The 16,992-nt window shown below is 35.6% G+C and overlaps 1 protein-coding gene across 50 annotated transcripts in view; it reads right to left on the bottom strand.

Moving 5' to 3' along the window:
* Positions 1 to 1,499: 1,499 nt before the first annotated feature.
* The window catches only part of LOC106872650 (uncharacterized), a 117,372-nt gene continuing 101,879 nt past the window's right edge, over positions 1,500 to 16,992 (bottom strand). For 49 of the 50 annotated variants that reach the window (XM_089364384.1, XM_089364362.1, XM_089364338.1 and 46 more), the window contains 2 exons: positions 8,599 to 10,031; positions 1,500 to 7,366 (listed from right to left, as the gene is read on the bottom strand). In XM_089364384.1, coding sequence (XP_089220510.1) covers positions 3,412 to 7,366; positions 8,599 to 10,031 — 5,388 coding nt within the window. In that variant the 3' untranslated portion in view covers positions 1,500 to 3,411. Of the gene's footprint in view, positions 7,367 to 8,598; positions 10,032 to 15,398; positions 15,443 to 16,992 lie in introns of those variants that run through there. The other variant, XM_089364386.1, reaches the window with a different exon arrangement.

Here is a 16,992-nt window from a genome sequence, read left to right as displayed (position 1 = left end):
GTGGCTAAGGAAAGAGAAGAGCTGTGATCAAGTCCTTTTTGTGGCTAAGGAAAAGGATGAGCTGGGATCAATTCCTTCTTGTGGCTAAGGAAAAGGATGAGCTGGGATCAATTCCTTCTTGTGGCTAAGGAAAAGGATGAGCTGGGATCAATGCTGAGATCCAAGAAGCAAGCTGTGATCAGTACTGCAATCAATGCAGATGTGGAAGAGGTGAAGTCAAAAACGACGGAGGCGTTAAAAGCATCATTTTGCAAGAGTTCCAGCACTGCTTTGAACAGTGGAAAATGAGTTTGGACCGATGCGTCTAATGCAACTGTAATAACGATGGGAGATCATGCACCATAGATGAGGGAGCTAGATAAACAGAAATTTGTTGGGTACAATAACTTTTACAAATAACAGAATATCGAAAACAAGCCAAAATATCAAAGGCTTAAATCTTCATTTGCTTGTCAGCTATTTGCAATGAGAGGATGACAACAAAACAATAGTGATGGTGGCTGATGGCATTAATGCAAAACATCATTGCTAGAAACAGAAGTTTTCATCATGCAATAATTCTCCTCACCAAATTATAAACGTCTATAAAGTTGATCTGAAAGAAGAGGAAAGTGAAATACAGCTCATTTATGATAAATCAATAGTTTCTTACTTTATTCCAGTATAAAGTCACAATATTGTATTTACATAAACAGGATCATATTTTGCCCCCTTACAAAACCACATTAAAGTATCTTTCAATATGCATATGAGGAAACAGACTAGATATATATATATATATATTTTTTTTTTTATAAATTTTCTTGTAATATAGGGGTGCATCATCCACACCAGCAAATATGGTATCTTCTCACGTAAAATGCTTGGGTTTAAAGGGTCTGTTAGGAAATATGTTTTGAAATCAAACAACTTTTCCTTTGTAAATCAGATAAGTCTCATGAGTGAATCGCATAAACCAATAAGTTAATTTCTTACCAACTTTCAGTAAATCAGGTAACACATACAGATGTTTAGGAAAAAAACACGTTTATAGTATATAGTCATGACAATCTCATTAAAAGATTATAATCGAAGCTGACTAAAGCAAGAAACAAGTTGTCAGAACCAGTAAATTGGAGACAAATGACTCCCTAGCAGGCCCAAAGGAACAATTATATAGGACCAGGCATATGCTATCTGAACAGATCGTATATTACCACCACCAATGCTATAAGAGTGTTTATAGCCAAGACACTTAATCATATCTTAGCTACAAATAGGTAACATGGTTCACATCTACAGCTGGGTGAACTGAGTTCTGGGAGACTGTACAGTACTAATGACAAAGTCTGAAATAAAAACTATTCCATTAGTTAATCACAGAGATTGCTGATCTCACCTGTCAGACATATACACAATAGAAACATTAATTAGCTAATGATCTTCAAACTTGTTACAGAAGAGCATACAAAAAAAGCAACAAAAGAAACAAAAACAATAAAAAAAAAAGCAACCCCAAATCTAATCAAATGTTTTTATTTGACAAGAAAGGTCATTTTCACATGGATGAATGGCAATATGCCAAATAAAAACGCACAAAAAAAACCAAATGATCTCCAATACATGTGTTAACCAGTCAGTTGCTAGATGACAGACATTAAGGAGATGAAAGACTATTGTGAAGCACTGACGATACAACCCCAGATTCTTGCCCCTACATTAGATTGGCAGTTCCAGCAGAAGATTAAACCAGAGTGTTTCATCAGAGTCAGAGTGGCAGTTCTTCAACAACTGAAACTGGAAGATTGTAGGCAAGTTTCAACATAGAACATTACAGTTGAATTACAGGGAAAATGGAGAAAATTATTTGCAGAGTTAATTTGGTTAGCATTGCCATTAGTTAAAGTCTGAAATTAAATAAGCAAAACTGTAATGGTACAGCAACCAATAAAATGATTTGTCCAGGCTCCTCAACATTGGAAATGGAATTTTGTTTATTTTTGTTGGTTCATATTTAGAAATAACAGAGAGAGGAGTGAGAGAGAGAGAGAGAGAGAGAGAGAGAAAGAGAGTGAGAAAGAGAAAAGAGGGCATTATATATACATATATATATAACATATCTTGGAAAAGATAAACCATTTCCTCAATACTCAGTGACATTTTTCAAACATTCTATTGCTATTGAGGCCAGTTGACACAAATATCAAACTGCAACATAAATTTGGGAGTTCCATAGAAATTATGATTCCAGGCATTGTACAATGATAAAAATGAAATAAACTGTTGGAAATGACAGCCAGTGAATAAAAAGATCATTTCAGTTTGCATCTGCTTCTCTTCCCTCCCCCCCTCTCTCTTCTCTAAATAGATGTATTGACTAGGCACAGGCCTCTATTTAGAGTGGATGATCAACTTTTAAGTATATCAGCCATAGATATTTGAGACTGATACACCCAAAAGGGATGACGGGTAAAGTCAACAATAACAAAGTATTTAACAGTATTTACTTGAATCTTCCCTCCACATAAGATGACATAGCATTGTTGAAGAGGAGAAACAGGTAAAGAAAGATAAGGTTTTTCAATGTCGTAGCAGTAGTATTGCTTCACACATGGACTCTGGCCCCCATCATTACATTAGACATGACTAACAACATAACGAATGTTAATGAGTAAAACTAACTAGTACAAAATGATGAGTATCAGAAATGGACAATGGAATACTTTAACTAGTGGTACAAAGATTGCATCCATTTTCGTTTAACGGCGGTGGAGGTGATGGTGCTAAGGAGAGGGATCCTTTTCTACATTGCAATCTGTCTGTTGATAATTATCTAAATTCAATGATAAATTACCTGTTTTCAGACACACTCACACAATCTCAGGTTATGGTTTCTTATAAGAGAGCTTACAGCATTCTGCTGTAATGAATAGGAGAAAAACAAATGTACACACACAAAAAAACACAGAACAAATCTAAGAAGAGAGGTAAAAAATAACAACAGCAATAACAACATCACAAAAATGAATGAGATGGGAGCAAGTGATTTTGACAAAGAAGGGGAGAAAGTCTGAATTTAATGACCAGTTTGACATTGAAGTTATTATGTAGTGTGGTTATTTACTAACAACCGAGAAGTCATCACTGTACATGTTCAGTAGAGAAAGTAAAGTAATGAGACAGGTTCAACCTGCATCTCATTAGAATATTTTTTCTGTCTTTAAACAAGAGAAACCACTTCATCGACAGAAATAGAGTAGAGATTGTATAAATTAAGATGGCTAAATTGGGATTTTAGAGTGTCTCTCTTTTTTCATTTATTTACTTTTATATATATATATCCTTTTTTTTTTTTTGCATTCTGGTGTTGTCCCCTTTTGACTATGTTTTTAGACAACCGGAAATAATAAAAAAAGTCAATGTCTTAAATTATTAAATAGCTCTGGGGAACCTTGGTATATACACCTGATGACCTATAATTATTGAGCCTGGGGGGTGTATCTGAGTGAGGAGTGGCTGAGGTGAAGCCAATGGCATAAGTTGACTGGGAGCCGCGATGAGTTGATGATGAAATGGATGGGCTGCAGCAGCTATTGGTAGCCCAGCAGCAGCAGTTGCATGTAAGTGATGGAGAGCATGGTGACCAGCCAAAGCATGGTGCGGATGGTGGTGATGGGCAGCTCCATGAGACATCTGTGGAATGGCGATAACTGGTCCTCCAGCCTGGATTGGAAACGTGCCCTGAGACTGGAGCAACGCATTTGGAGGGATCATTATCTGCTGCTGTTGACAGAACGGCACCATCGGGTGGTGTGCAATGACTGGGCTACCGGCGTGTTGCGCCTGCGGTAAGAGAATCTGCTGCTGTAAGTGCTGAGGTTCAGGTTCCGGCAAAGCCAAAATTCCAGGTTGCTCCTCGGTCTCTTCATCAGACACTACAGTCGAAACCTGCCCTTCCATTTCCATTGACTCATCATCATCACTCTCTTCAACTTGGCCTGTCTCCTTCTGATGCTGACGCCTCTGTTGCTTTAATGCATGTTTCTGTGCCATCTCCTGTAAGTGCTTATATTGCTCTGCCTGTTCTGGAGGGATGATAGGGAGTGGCATTGGCGAGATATCTTCACAGCTCTTTTTCTCATCCTCTTTCTTGGGTGGAGGGGGTGGTTGGGGAGGGGGTGACTTAGGGGGCGGAAGAGGTGGAGTCATTTCCTTCTCCACAGCCTCCACAACTAAAGGCAGCAAACTGGGGGTGGCCGGCAGGCTTTGTATATTTTGTTCTATTGCAGGTTTTACAACAACACTACCATCCTTGGTCTGTTCCAGGCGTGTCACTGACCGAGGTGTGAATGGTAGCGGCGTTCTTGGCGGAGGAGGTGGAGGTGGAACATTCATGGGTGTTGCCTCCCGAGTGGACAGGCTGAGGTGGCCATACAATGACGCTGCCCCCATTCTGGTAGGTGGCAGTGCAGGCATGTTCATGTTGAGTGGTGGCGGTGGGGGAGGAGGGGGTGGTGGGCAGGTAGGAATGATGGCTGCAGAGGGTGGTGGCTGTGAGAGGTCGGGTAGAGGATGCAAGAGATTATCATTTGCAGCAGCTGGGAAGCGCGGTGGAGGTATGAGTTGAGGAGGGGGAGGGGGAGGGCGCGTTTGATTATCGGGTGTTAAGTGGGCAGCCTCTGCCACTTGGAAAGGAGGCAAGGGGATATTTTTCAAGCCACCGCTGCTTGGTTTCGCATCACTGCTGTTGCTCGGCGCAGCTGTGTCAGCCTTGCTAGTGACACTGGTTGTTGCAGTGCTAGCTTCACTGACAGGTGTAGCTGACTTGGTACTTTCTCCTGTGGAACTTTTCCCTTTACTTTTGTCCTGTTGGTCACTTCCACCATCTTTGATATCACCAGGCATTGGAATTTTAGCAGGATCAAGCTTGCCACTTTTATCATTGTCACTCTTTTTACTCTGAAGACTTTGAGAATATTTTTTGGTCGAGTAAGAAGAACTATATCTGGGTTCTGGACTACTTTTGTGTCTGTAATCTGATTTAGATTTGTGGGGTGAGCGTGACTTTGAATGAGACTTATGATACGACCGTGACCTTGATCGCGACCTCGAGTAGGAGGAAGATTTGGAGTGTGATCGTGAGTAGGAATATGAGCGAGAGCGACCCCGTGACTCTGATCGACTTCTTGACCGGCTACTGCTGCTAGTGTATGATCGGTGTTCACTGGAATAGGATCTGTATCTTCTAGAATGGCTGTACGAGCTGGAACGAGTTCGAGACCGGTGCCGGCTGCAAGAGCGTGATGCCGTACGCCTGCGCCTGTAACGATAGTCGTCTTCCGAATAACTACTGTAGGAGTAACGTCGACCTCTGTGAGAACCATGTCTTTCGTAGGACACTGACCGTGATCGTGACCTCGATCGAGAATTGCTGGATGAATGTGACCTAGAGTGCCTATGTTTTGATTTGTCTGAATAATGCGAGTCTCTATCGCTGTAAGATGAGCTATAAGAATGTTCCCTGCTTCGACACTGACTCTCACTGTGATGACTCTCACCAGAATAACATTTCTTTCGTTTGTAGCTTTTCTGTACAGAGCAAGAAGGCTGATCCGTATCACTTCCAGAGCTTTGATGGTAATTTTCAATACGGGAGTCAACTTTCGAACTTGAAAATGCACTTTTATTATTACTATTATTATTATTATTACTATTATTATTGTTGTTGCTATTATTATTATTATTTTTATTAATTTCTTTTTTATCGGTCTGTATGGATTCATCACCATTCTTCTTTCTCTTAAAGACTTCACTGTTATTTTTAGACTTCAAACATGAATTAACAGGGGATTCAACATCACTATCACTGCTTGTGTCCCATGATGCTTTGTTCCCTTCCGGGTCGAAGCGAGCTTCAAATAGATTTTCCATTTTACTCCATGTGTCTTCTTCACTCTTTATACAAGGATTTTTAGATGCTTTCCTCTTACTATTTAAAGGAGAATCAATATCACCAGAATGGCGCTTCCTCTCGCTGCTAGAACCAGCCTTTACACAAACAGTTTCTTCTTTTGAAATTTTCTTACAATCATCCATAGATTCAAATAAAGAACCAGAAGTACCAACGCTCACAGGTCTTTTCTTACTTACATCAGGCTTTTCCTCTTCACCCATAGAAATGGCAGTAGTAGTAGTAGCAGTAGCAACAGCAGTGGACTGCTTAGAGTCCAGCTCAGGTAATTCACTTCGATCAACACCGACCAATTTAACTTTGGTTTTGTGAACTTTGGCAACCTTACTATTATCAGATGCTGCTGCTGCTGTAGTTTCTTCTTCTGAAGAAATATTGCCACTTTCAGATTTCAGTTGTGATTTTCTTTTCTTCAACTGTTTATTTTTCAGACCGATGCCATATGGACCTGTAGTTTCCTCTTCGCTCTCATGACCACTTTGAGATTGCTTCTCAAACTCATCACTTTTGTGCCTTTTCTTCTTGGATTTTCTTGATTTGTGTTTTTTATGCTTGCTTTTATGTGAACTTTTGTTCCGAACTGCTTCACCACCGTCTCCTAACTCAGTATCAGACTTGGTGCCAGATTGATGAGATCGTTTCTTTTTCTTCTTATGTCTTTTATTCTTCCCACTTTCCACAGACACATTCTTATTATCATCTTTGCCAGAAACACCTTCCTCTGTTTTATGCTCTTTCTTCTTGTGTTTCTTTTTCTTCTTCTTCTTCGCTTTTGGTTCATCTTCATCAGAGTGATGTTGAGTGGACAATTTTCGCTTTTTCTTCTTAGACTTCCTTGCCAGTGGCTTACTTTCCTTCAGCTCATCCTTGTTAGTGAAGCTATTTACCTCCACCTTTACAGTTGACATCTCCTCACTTTTCACTTTTACTTTAGTTTTAGAAACATCATCGCTTTTCTGAGATTTATTCTTCGGTAATAATTCACTGAAGTCAAAGAAGAGAGGATTACAGCTATAGGTTATGGGAGGCTGAGTTTTTGTATACTGGATCATTTCAACAGGCCAGTCTAACTCAAGTGTTTGTTCTTTGTTAAGAACTTTTAAAAATGGCATTCCAGCAGGTGGCAAATCTTTAGCAGCCGGCTTCTCTTCAGAAGACTTCTCAGACTTTTCTGCATCACCTTTTTCTACACTATCACTGGTTTCTTCAGCTGCTTTACTTTCTTTAGGTTCTCTCTCACTTTCACCAGAATGTAACAGTTTTTCATCTCTTTCCTTACCAAATGGAACCGAAGATGATAACTTTTGCCCCATTTTTCGACAAAAGGAGAATGAAATGGCACTTTTAGATCCTTCACTGTCATCCAATACATCACAGCTCTCTTCTGCACCAGTGGAATCTGGTGGATGCTGTTCCCTAATGAGAGAAAAAAAAAAGGTAAAAAAAAAAAATAGTAATTAAAGTGCCAGACTAATAGGAAATACAAGAAAACATTACAAAATACAAACTTGATGCAAAGGTATAAAGTTCTTGTGTATGATCAATGCTTCTGCAATGTGTATACAGTAAAACTACATGCCTGCTATGTCTGTTATAGTGGCATAGCTAGGTGCTTAAGTTTGCTTCCCAACCATGTGGTTTGGGGTTTAGTCATACTACACAGTACCTTGGACAAGTATCTTGGTAGAAGGAAACTGAAAGAAGCCCATCAAGTGTGTGTTCTCTGATCTTGAGAGTCACTGCCATATAAGTTATATCATTTGTTTCCAATCTTCCATGAAACGACGTCCAGCTATGGTGAGAGTTTATGACAGGCAAAATACTTCACTGTAGAAAATCTGCTTTAGTACACACACATACAATCTTCCCCATGAGCATGGAAGATTGGACATTGAAATGGTGATTTTATATATATATTTAATAAGTTTAGTGTTCTGTTAAGATCAACAAAAACAATACCGCATCAAGTAAGAGATAAACATCATTTAATGTACACAATATAAAGATATGAGTTACAAATACTTTCTTGGTTTGGAGATGCAGGTCTACTGCTTGGAGGCACAAGGTATGTTATTAAAACCTACATAGACCTGCATCTCCAAAGCAAAAAACTTTTTACTGTATACATTAAATGATTTTATAAGTAATGTGTATAGAGCCATACCAAATGTCCATTATGTGCACACAACCACACCAAATGTCTGCTATGCACACAGCCATACCAAATGTCCACTTTACGTATATATCTGCTATGCATATAGAGCCATACTACAAGCTTGCTATGTGTATACAGACATATCAAATAACTGCTATGTGTATAGTCATGCCAGATGCCTTGTGAGTAAAATTTTGAAGGTGGGAACTACCTCAAATCCCAACATATGTGCGCATGTATACATGTGTACGTTACTAGTTATAAGGTGAACAAAATTGGTTCATCAAACAGAACTACTTTGCAGCATTTAGTTCCGACTCAAAGGAGGACTTTACGTTACTTTAAGTGCAAGGCAATGTACTGCAGTCATACAAGTGACAGAAAAAAAAAATTTAAGACAGTGCCTTAGTATGGCCCCAATTCAATAATTAAAACCAGTTAATAAAAAACATTAAAAAAAAGAAAATAAAAAACAAAAGAAAAAAAAACTTACTTTTCTTTAGTTTCAGTACATGAAGATTGTAACTGTCCACTGACAGAAGCAACTGGAGTAGAATTTGGTAAGCTTGAAGAAATAGTTCCACTTGGTTTGGGGCTTGCTTTTATAGCAGTAGCAGTATTAGTGGTGGTGGTGATGATTAACTTGTCGTTTATAATAGATGAGCTGGAAGATGGCACTGTATGTACTGCTGTGCTACTTGCAACTTTTACAATACTGTTCGACTTAGTACTACTACTACTAGCTACATTTACTTGACTGTTCTCAGAAAACTTACTAGCACCAACATTGGTACTTTTATTAGTATCATTATTATTATTATTATTGCTGATCTTTTTAGTGACATCTAAATCAAGAGTAGAGTTACTAGTGTTCACCTGTGTTTTTGTTTCACTAATCACTTTGTTTGATTCAGGTTTTGATTTTACCAAATTCCTCCCATTGTTGGCCTTGCCACTATTTCCATCTGATGCTAATGTCTTGCTTTTAGAGTTGGTAAAAGTCACATTATTTTTAATATTAACATTATTAATAGTTGTAGTAGTAGTTGTGGTTGTAGCTGTTGTAGTAGTAGTAGTTGCTGTAGTAGTTGTAGCAGATGAAGCACTAGTAGTAGTAGTAGTAGTATTAGAATTCGCTTTGACATTCTGCTTGCTAGAACCTGCAATCTTGGGATTCACTATATTAGAAACACTGGACATAATTAACTGATTAGCCTTAGTTCCAGGACATGTTGGTCGCATCAAAGGAGTACCACTTGGTCGCACAAGTATTCCACCAACTGATCGGGGGGTGTTGAATCTGTTCACCATACCCATCTGTCTGGCATTCCTCACGTTGGCCATTGGAACATTTGGTCTACCATATAAATTGCCTTGTACACAAACACCTGGTCGAGGTGTATTGAAGTTGGAGCCAGGATTTCGAACCCTTGGTGGAGTAGAACCAGGAAATATATTCCCAGGGTTCGGAACAACTGGTCTCATGTTTGAAAAAGCTGAATTACGTCTCATAGTTTTTGAATTATCATTAGGTCTTAAAGGTGGAGGAACAATAGGAGCTGGTCTTGTGAGAATCTTTCCCTTGGTAATACAACTAGTATTAACTAGTTGGACGTTTCCTCTTCCAACAAAGCTTCCATCCTTTCTTCCTGAGGCAGCTGTTATTGTACAACTAGTAGTAACTGGCACGGCAGTACTTCCAGCTTTTTTGCAGTTTGTCTTGACAGCAGAACAGCTGCTAGCTGCACTTCCTTCTAAGTCACTTGTTCGGCAAGGCCCATCGTTTTTCTTTGCTGCAGTTTCAACAGATTGAGCCACTGTAGTTTTTGGGGCAACAGCATTAAGTTTGCCATCACTTTTGTTATTGCTGCTGGCAACATTCACACTGGTACACTGAAGAATAGTTCCTTGGTTACCAACAATTTTCTGAAGAGAAAAGAAGGTAATACAAATATTAAGAATATGTTGAAATAATTTTTGTTGTTTTTTTTTAAAACAAGGTTAATTAAAAATTTTGTAGCAAACAAATTCATAAAAACATACGAAGAGTTTAAAAAGAAACAACCCCCTCCCGCCAAATAACATAAATCATGAAAAGCACATTGTAGGGGTTTTAGTAAATACAAATAAATGCTAGTTTAATGTTTTTCTTTTTGAAATATATGCACAAAAATATATACCAACGAAAATATAGTGGGATGGAAAAAAAAACATCACCCAGCCAAGAAATATGAATTAATTAGTCATTACTGAATACAGTATATCCCTCAATGACACATCGTTGATAGTTTATGATATTTCAGTATAATTCTTTTAGAGAACAAAATCAGAAAATAAAATGAGAGGATTAAATCTACAATAAGTTGTAAAAAAAAAAAAAAAATTGTTCTTAAAAAATCTTAATGACAATTCATCCTATTTCTAGATTAACCTCACCTCCTTTACACCCCCACCCAAATTTTTGTACCATTAATGCATATTTAAACAGGTTTCCACAGAAAATCATGTCAGTCTAAAAGTTACCAAAATTTGGTGCTATTTTTTTGGAGAACACTCAAAGATGAATTGTTTTATATATATATAAAGACAAGAAAACAAATTTTGCCATAGAATTAAATATAGTTCTGTCATTACTTTTGATGAAATGTCATTCTTGCCCTTCCCCATTTAAAATTTACTACTGTTCTACAATAATTCTATAAATTTTATTATACTAAAACTTTTCTTTGCACAATTGTCATGTAGGGATATATGCTGAGATTGGAAGGGGATAACCTGAGCAAGATCACACACAAACATACACTTTTGTGTGTATATGGATGTATGTGTAAACATTTTTAACATTAAATAATGCGACAAAATAATTTGACACAAACCGACTTCTAAAATGCTTTATTTCTTTAATGATACTATGAAGGAGTGAAAGAAAAAAAAAAAAAGAAAACCAAAAACAGAAAGAAACATGCAAACTTATTTATTTATTTATGGAGACGAATGTGTATGTGTATGAATGTGTGTGTGTGTGTGTGTGTGTGTGTCTGAGTGTGTGCTGGTGGCATATAGATTCTTTGGGGTCTTTTTACAAATTTCATTTCTTCAACCACAACTCAATTATAAATTAAAGAAAATATATTTGATATGCCAAAAACTCAATTGCAATGAAGACAACAAATGTTGACTTTTTCATTTTTTCAGTCTTATGATTTTGCACAAAACAATACTTTTATATTACTTCACTCTCCTACTCACTCACACACACTCTCTCTCCCTCACATACATTGTGTCTGCCTGCCTCTCTCTTTCACTCACACACACACACAGGAACAAGAGACTTGATTTAAAATTTTTGTTTTTTGAATTTGTTTTTGCACTGTGAAATATCAAATTGAGAAACTGAGATGTTTCCATAAACCACAATAATGGTGGTGGTGGTGGTGGTGGTGACAACGGTTGACAGAAATGACGGTTCCAAAGTCAAATTAAAATTCAATAAAAAGGAAAAAAAAAGGGAGGCAGGAGCAAACAAATTTTAATTTGTGTTTGTTGTTCAATGACTGCTGCAAATGTTCACTCCCTTATTATTCCAGTTTATGAAAACATTTCAGTTTACTGTTCAAAATATCAAACTAAAAAAAAAGAAAAGTTTAAATAAAAACTCCCACAAACATTATATATATATATATATATATATATATATATATATATATATGTATATATGTATATATGTATGTATATATATATAATCAGGTCAAACAGTGATTAGTAAAATAATTAGATAAGCCCAAATGTCTATGTGATAAAAAAAAATACAGCAAGCAAATCTACAAAATGTCAGCTATGTCATATATATATGATAGGTATATATATCATATATACATATCATATACAGGAAGATGAAAGGTGAGTGTGTAATGTTAAAAGAGAGAGATGGAATGGAAAGGGCTAAAAATACAAGTGCTCAGATGGACCGATCGCAATCAAAGTTCCCAACTTTTGAAGCAGAAAGAAGATTAAAAGAATACTGGTGGAGGATTAAAACAAAACAAAACGTTAAAGAAAAAGAACAAAAAAAAAAAAACAAATGAACAAACAAAAAGCTGCCTGACAATAAGAGGATTAAATCATTATTCATGCAATAAAAGAGGTAGTGGTGGTAGTGATGGGTGAGAAACAGTTAGGTGAAACAAGCTTTCCAGCAGAAATGTAGACTTTGAACCACTAAAACAGCAAAGTAGCATCTAATACAGTTGAATAATACAGTTGAAATATAGAAAACATTTTATAACTGGAAAATATGACAAGACTGAGATTTGTTGTTCCTATGAGAGTTTTGGTAATTGGTTTATTGTATCTGATATTTAAAGTAAAATATACTTTCACATGTAATAATAATAATAATAATTTCAAATTTTGGCACAATGCCAATAGCTTTAAGGGAAAGGGGTTAGTAGATGCCATCAACCCCCCAGTGCTCAACTGGCACTTATTTTATTGACCCTGAAAGGATGAAAGACAAAGATGAACCAACAGAATTTGAACAAGAAAAACTGTAGAACATTTTGTCAGATTCTGCCAGTTTGTTGAATAATAATGATGGTTTAAAATTTTGGCATAAGATCAGCAATTTTAGGGGGAAGAGGTTACGTTGATTACATTAACTCCATTGTTTGGCACTTTAATTTATCAACCCCAAAAGAATGAACGGTGAAGTCAATATCAGCAAGACTTGAACTGGAAAAAATGCTGCTAAGCATTTTGTCTAACATACTAATGATTCTGCCAATCTGTCGCCCAAATAATAATAGCTTCTGACTTAAGCACAAGGCAAACAAATTTGAGGGAGTAGTTGATACCACTGACCAAAGTACTTCATTAACCCTGAAATGCAAAACTGACCCTGGCAATATTTGAATTCAGAATGAAAAAAAAAAACAGAACAAATGCCACTCAGGATTTTGCCCAACATTCTAACAATTTTCCCAATCGACTAATCTTGGAAATAATAATTTTTTTTACATAAGGTATATGTATGGAATAACTGAAGTTTTACAAAGAGAATATAAGTCATCTAGCTTATTTTTCTTTGAACTGTCATGTCCCTAAGAAGGCACCATCATCTGCAACAGCAATCAAAAAAAAAAAAAAAATATACTGAAAATTGTTCCTTTGGTGATCCAAAAGTTTTGAAGGAGTTTCAATTTAATCTTTTTTATTTTATATTCTCCATCTTAATATTTCAAATGGCAAAACTTGAGATGCTTCCATTAACAGAATGATGGGGAAATCAAATTATATACTTAAATATAGATTATGGTTTAAATTATGTTTATGCGCAGTTGAGCTCAAATATAAATTCTGGAACTGAAAATTGATCTCCAGTCAAAATTCAATTAAAAAGATATAAAAAAGAAACTGATAAATTTATAAAAATAAAAGGAAAATATGTTTTATACAATGAATTTTGATTCAAATTTACATATTACACCCCACTGCCCACTAACGTCCTCATTTTAAGATACAGAAACATCTCAGTTTTTTCCATCTGAAACTTTCAACAAAATCATCTTCCCCAATGCTGGTTCGGATAAGAACAACAGAATGGGAGGAATAAAATAAAATAAAAATAAATAAAAAAAAAGCAGATATGATACATTGACTTAATCAAAATAGTATTTTCTTATACAAATGACATTGTTAGCAGGAACCCCATGTCAATTGAATATCAATGACACAGAGTAGAAATTAACAATGTTAGGTACCTTGTGAAGAAAAGCATATTTAATAAAGAAGAGCAAGTCTTAGCTTTTTTTTTTTAATATTTTCCTTTCCTTGGTACACCATCAAATAAAAATTTCTCCTGCCAACAACAGTCACCACCACCTACAAGTTTTGACAGTCAGAGGCAGCAACATATAGAAATCAGAGAAACAAAACTGATTTCCATTCATCTTACACTGTCTTTGTGAATTAATTGGATTGTTCTAGACATCCCTACATCATCATACCCCCTTATATGAAAGGCCATTAAAAAAAATCAACAGAACTAAAAATGCGACAAGAGAAATTTCTTAAGATTATTATTATCATCATCATGAAGGCGGTGAGCTGGCAGAATCATTATGCACACTAGGCAAAATACTTAGCGGCATTTTGTTTGTGTTTATGCTCCGAGTTCAAGTTCCACCACGGTCGACTTTGCCTTTCATCCTTTCGGGGTTGATGAAATAAGTACCACTTACGCACTGGGGTTAATGTAATTGACTAGCCCCCATGTCCCAAAATTTCAAGCCTTGTGCCTTTAGTAGAAAGGATTATTATTATTATTATTATTATTATTATTTATTGCTTCTTTTCAATTTTAAATATCTAGTGTGTGCGCGTGTGTGCTAACATGGAGAAACATGGTACTTGTTGAAGTAGGCCTTTCCTGGTACTGCCTGCACAACAGTAAGATGCAACTGGAATCAGCTGCTGTCATGTCCAGAGTTACAATATAAAAGGTTGTAGTAAAGTTTCTTCCCTCATATTATTTCATTTGCTTTCACCTTCACAACTTCAGCAGATGAAGAGATGAAACATTTCATCTTAATCAAATTAAACTTTGTTCTCAAAGAAATTTAGTAGCAAAAATTACAGTTGTATTAAATTTTCATATAGCTTGTCCTTTATAATTTACACATACATGCTTTTAAAAGCAAAATTTGGCAAAATAATAATTAAAAAAAAAAAAGAAATAAAAAGGTAAAATGTATGAAAATTGATGGTAAAAATCTACAAGAAATTATTGTAGAAAATCTGCTCATTACATATTGACAATATATGGAAGCATGAAAGAGAAGAAATGAATTAATTCTTTTTAAAAATTTTACTCAAGTCATATGGTAGCTTTGAATACAAGTTGCGTAAAGTTTGCTTTATGTTGAATCAAGTGATAAGTTTTGCACCTCAATTTCATGAAATTAGATGAAATAGTGAACACACCATGGAAGCACTAATGCAGTTTTTAATTAATTTTTTTTTTTTTTTGTAATACACAGGGAGAGAAAAAAAAGAAACAAAAAACACTAACGAATATAATAAATGCATAGTTTCTATACTAAATCAGGGTTATAATTTGACAATAATAGAGGGTCTAAAATCTAGCTCATGCTTGTATTAAGGCAGTATATATATATATATATGTATATATACATTAGGTGGGAAGAAAGAGAAACAGTTTTCTCAACAGCAATAGCAAACTATGCCTTAAGTGAGTGTTATAGGGAACAGAATTCACAAGACAATATGGCTTACTTTACAACTGCAGTAGATAGCTATCTAGTGGTTTACCACAGACACCTGTCTAAAAGAGGAGAGGAAGCACTGGTTAAAGAAGAATCAATTGCCTACATTGCTCTAAACAATACTATACACATTCAGCTATAATACTCTGCTAGTCCAACTATATTGCATTTTGGAAACAAATATAGGAACTGGGCAGGAAAAAAAAAAAAATCAATGTTTAAGATGAATTACTATAGAAAGTGCAGCAAAATGAATAGCATACACACACTTACATTATTTTTCGTCCATCCACACAAGTACACTTACATTATTTTTCATCCATCAACACACATGTACACACACATGAAATTTTAATCTGTCACAAAAAGGTCTTTTAATGAAACAATAAACCTTATAATGTAATCATGAAAAGATTAAAAAAACAAAACAAAAACAAAAACAAAACAACTAAATCGAAAGAATCATGCAATCATATGTATTACAATGTATAAAGAAAATCTATACACACATGCAAGAATGTGGCAATAACAATAGTAAAGAGGTAAAAATAGACATTGAAATATATCTGGAAACTTTTTTTAATACTTTTAAATACATGCTAACACTTGTAGAAATTAAAATCATTGTTTACAGTTTATAAAACAAAAAACTGAGTAGTAACAGAAATAGACATGAAAATTTTATAATAATGCCTAGATTAAGTTTGCTTTTGTGGTATTTGATTTTATCATTACAAACCCCAGTACTGCTAGTATAAGGCACCCCAACATTTAACATACGCTTTTAATGTCATAAAGAAAGCCACCTCAAGCTTTATCTGTCATTCTAAATCAGAAATGATTTAAGTGGGTTTCTTTGATACCAATGTGTCTGAGGCTGCCTCTGGTTCCAAGATACAAATTTCCTGTTTTATAGTCATCTTCCAAAAAATTAAAATCTTCCAACAAATTTCAAGTCAGTTTTGTTCCAAATACCAGCTTAATAACGACAAAATTATTTTACGAATTTCTTGATTATTTTCACAATTAATTGAAACAAAAGCAATATTTTTTCAAAAGGGTTGGTACATTAATTATCTATAGCTTAAAAAGGAAATACATGCTCAAAACTTATTTCAGAAAACAAGTAGAAAATATACTCACACACACATACATAATACACACACACACACACATAGTGTAGGCTTTGATAGGATAGAAAATTAGAGTGTTTCCAAAGCAGCACTCAACCTGAATTCCTAGCCATCTACACCCTTGAATTGGAACCTTGAGAAAAAGATTGTCCACTGGTGCAGAGACTCCAGGTACATCACTGGTAAAAGCAGCGTGCAAGCCTTACAAAAAGTAACATATAACATTTAGCACAACTATATCATTAGCTAGAATTGTTTCTGCACCACTATTTCTAATGCCGCTGCATGTAAATGATTTCTCTGTGAAAAGTTATGCAATATTAGTGGTTGATTATAATGAAGTGACACTTCATCAGATTAGCATCAAGTCATGTATGTTTACATAGTGTAATGCACATGCATTTTATGTTGTCTAAAAAATTTTTTCATTGAAATTAGATCCAAATCAGAAATCCATGAAAGAAGGAAGGA

Source organism: Octopus bimaculoides, chromosome 16, assembly GCF_046866305.1.
Source record: "Octopus bimaculoides isolate indiv1 chromosome 16, ASM4686630v1, whole genome shotgun sequence".
Taxonomy (NCBI): Eukaryota; Metazoa; Mollusca; class Cephalopoda; order Octopoda; family Octopodidae; genus Octopus; species Octopus bimaculoides.
Note: the sequence above shows the minus strand (reverse complement) of the source record. Positions and strands in the feature narration are given on the sequence as shown.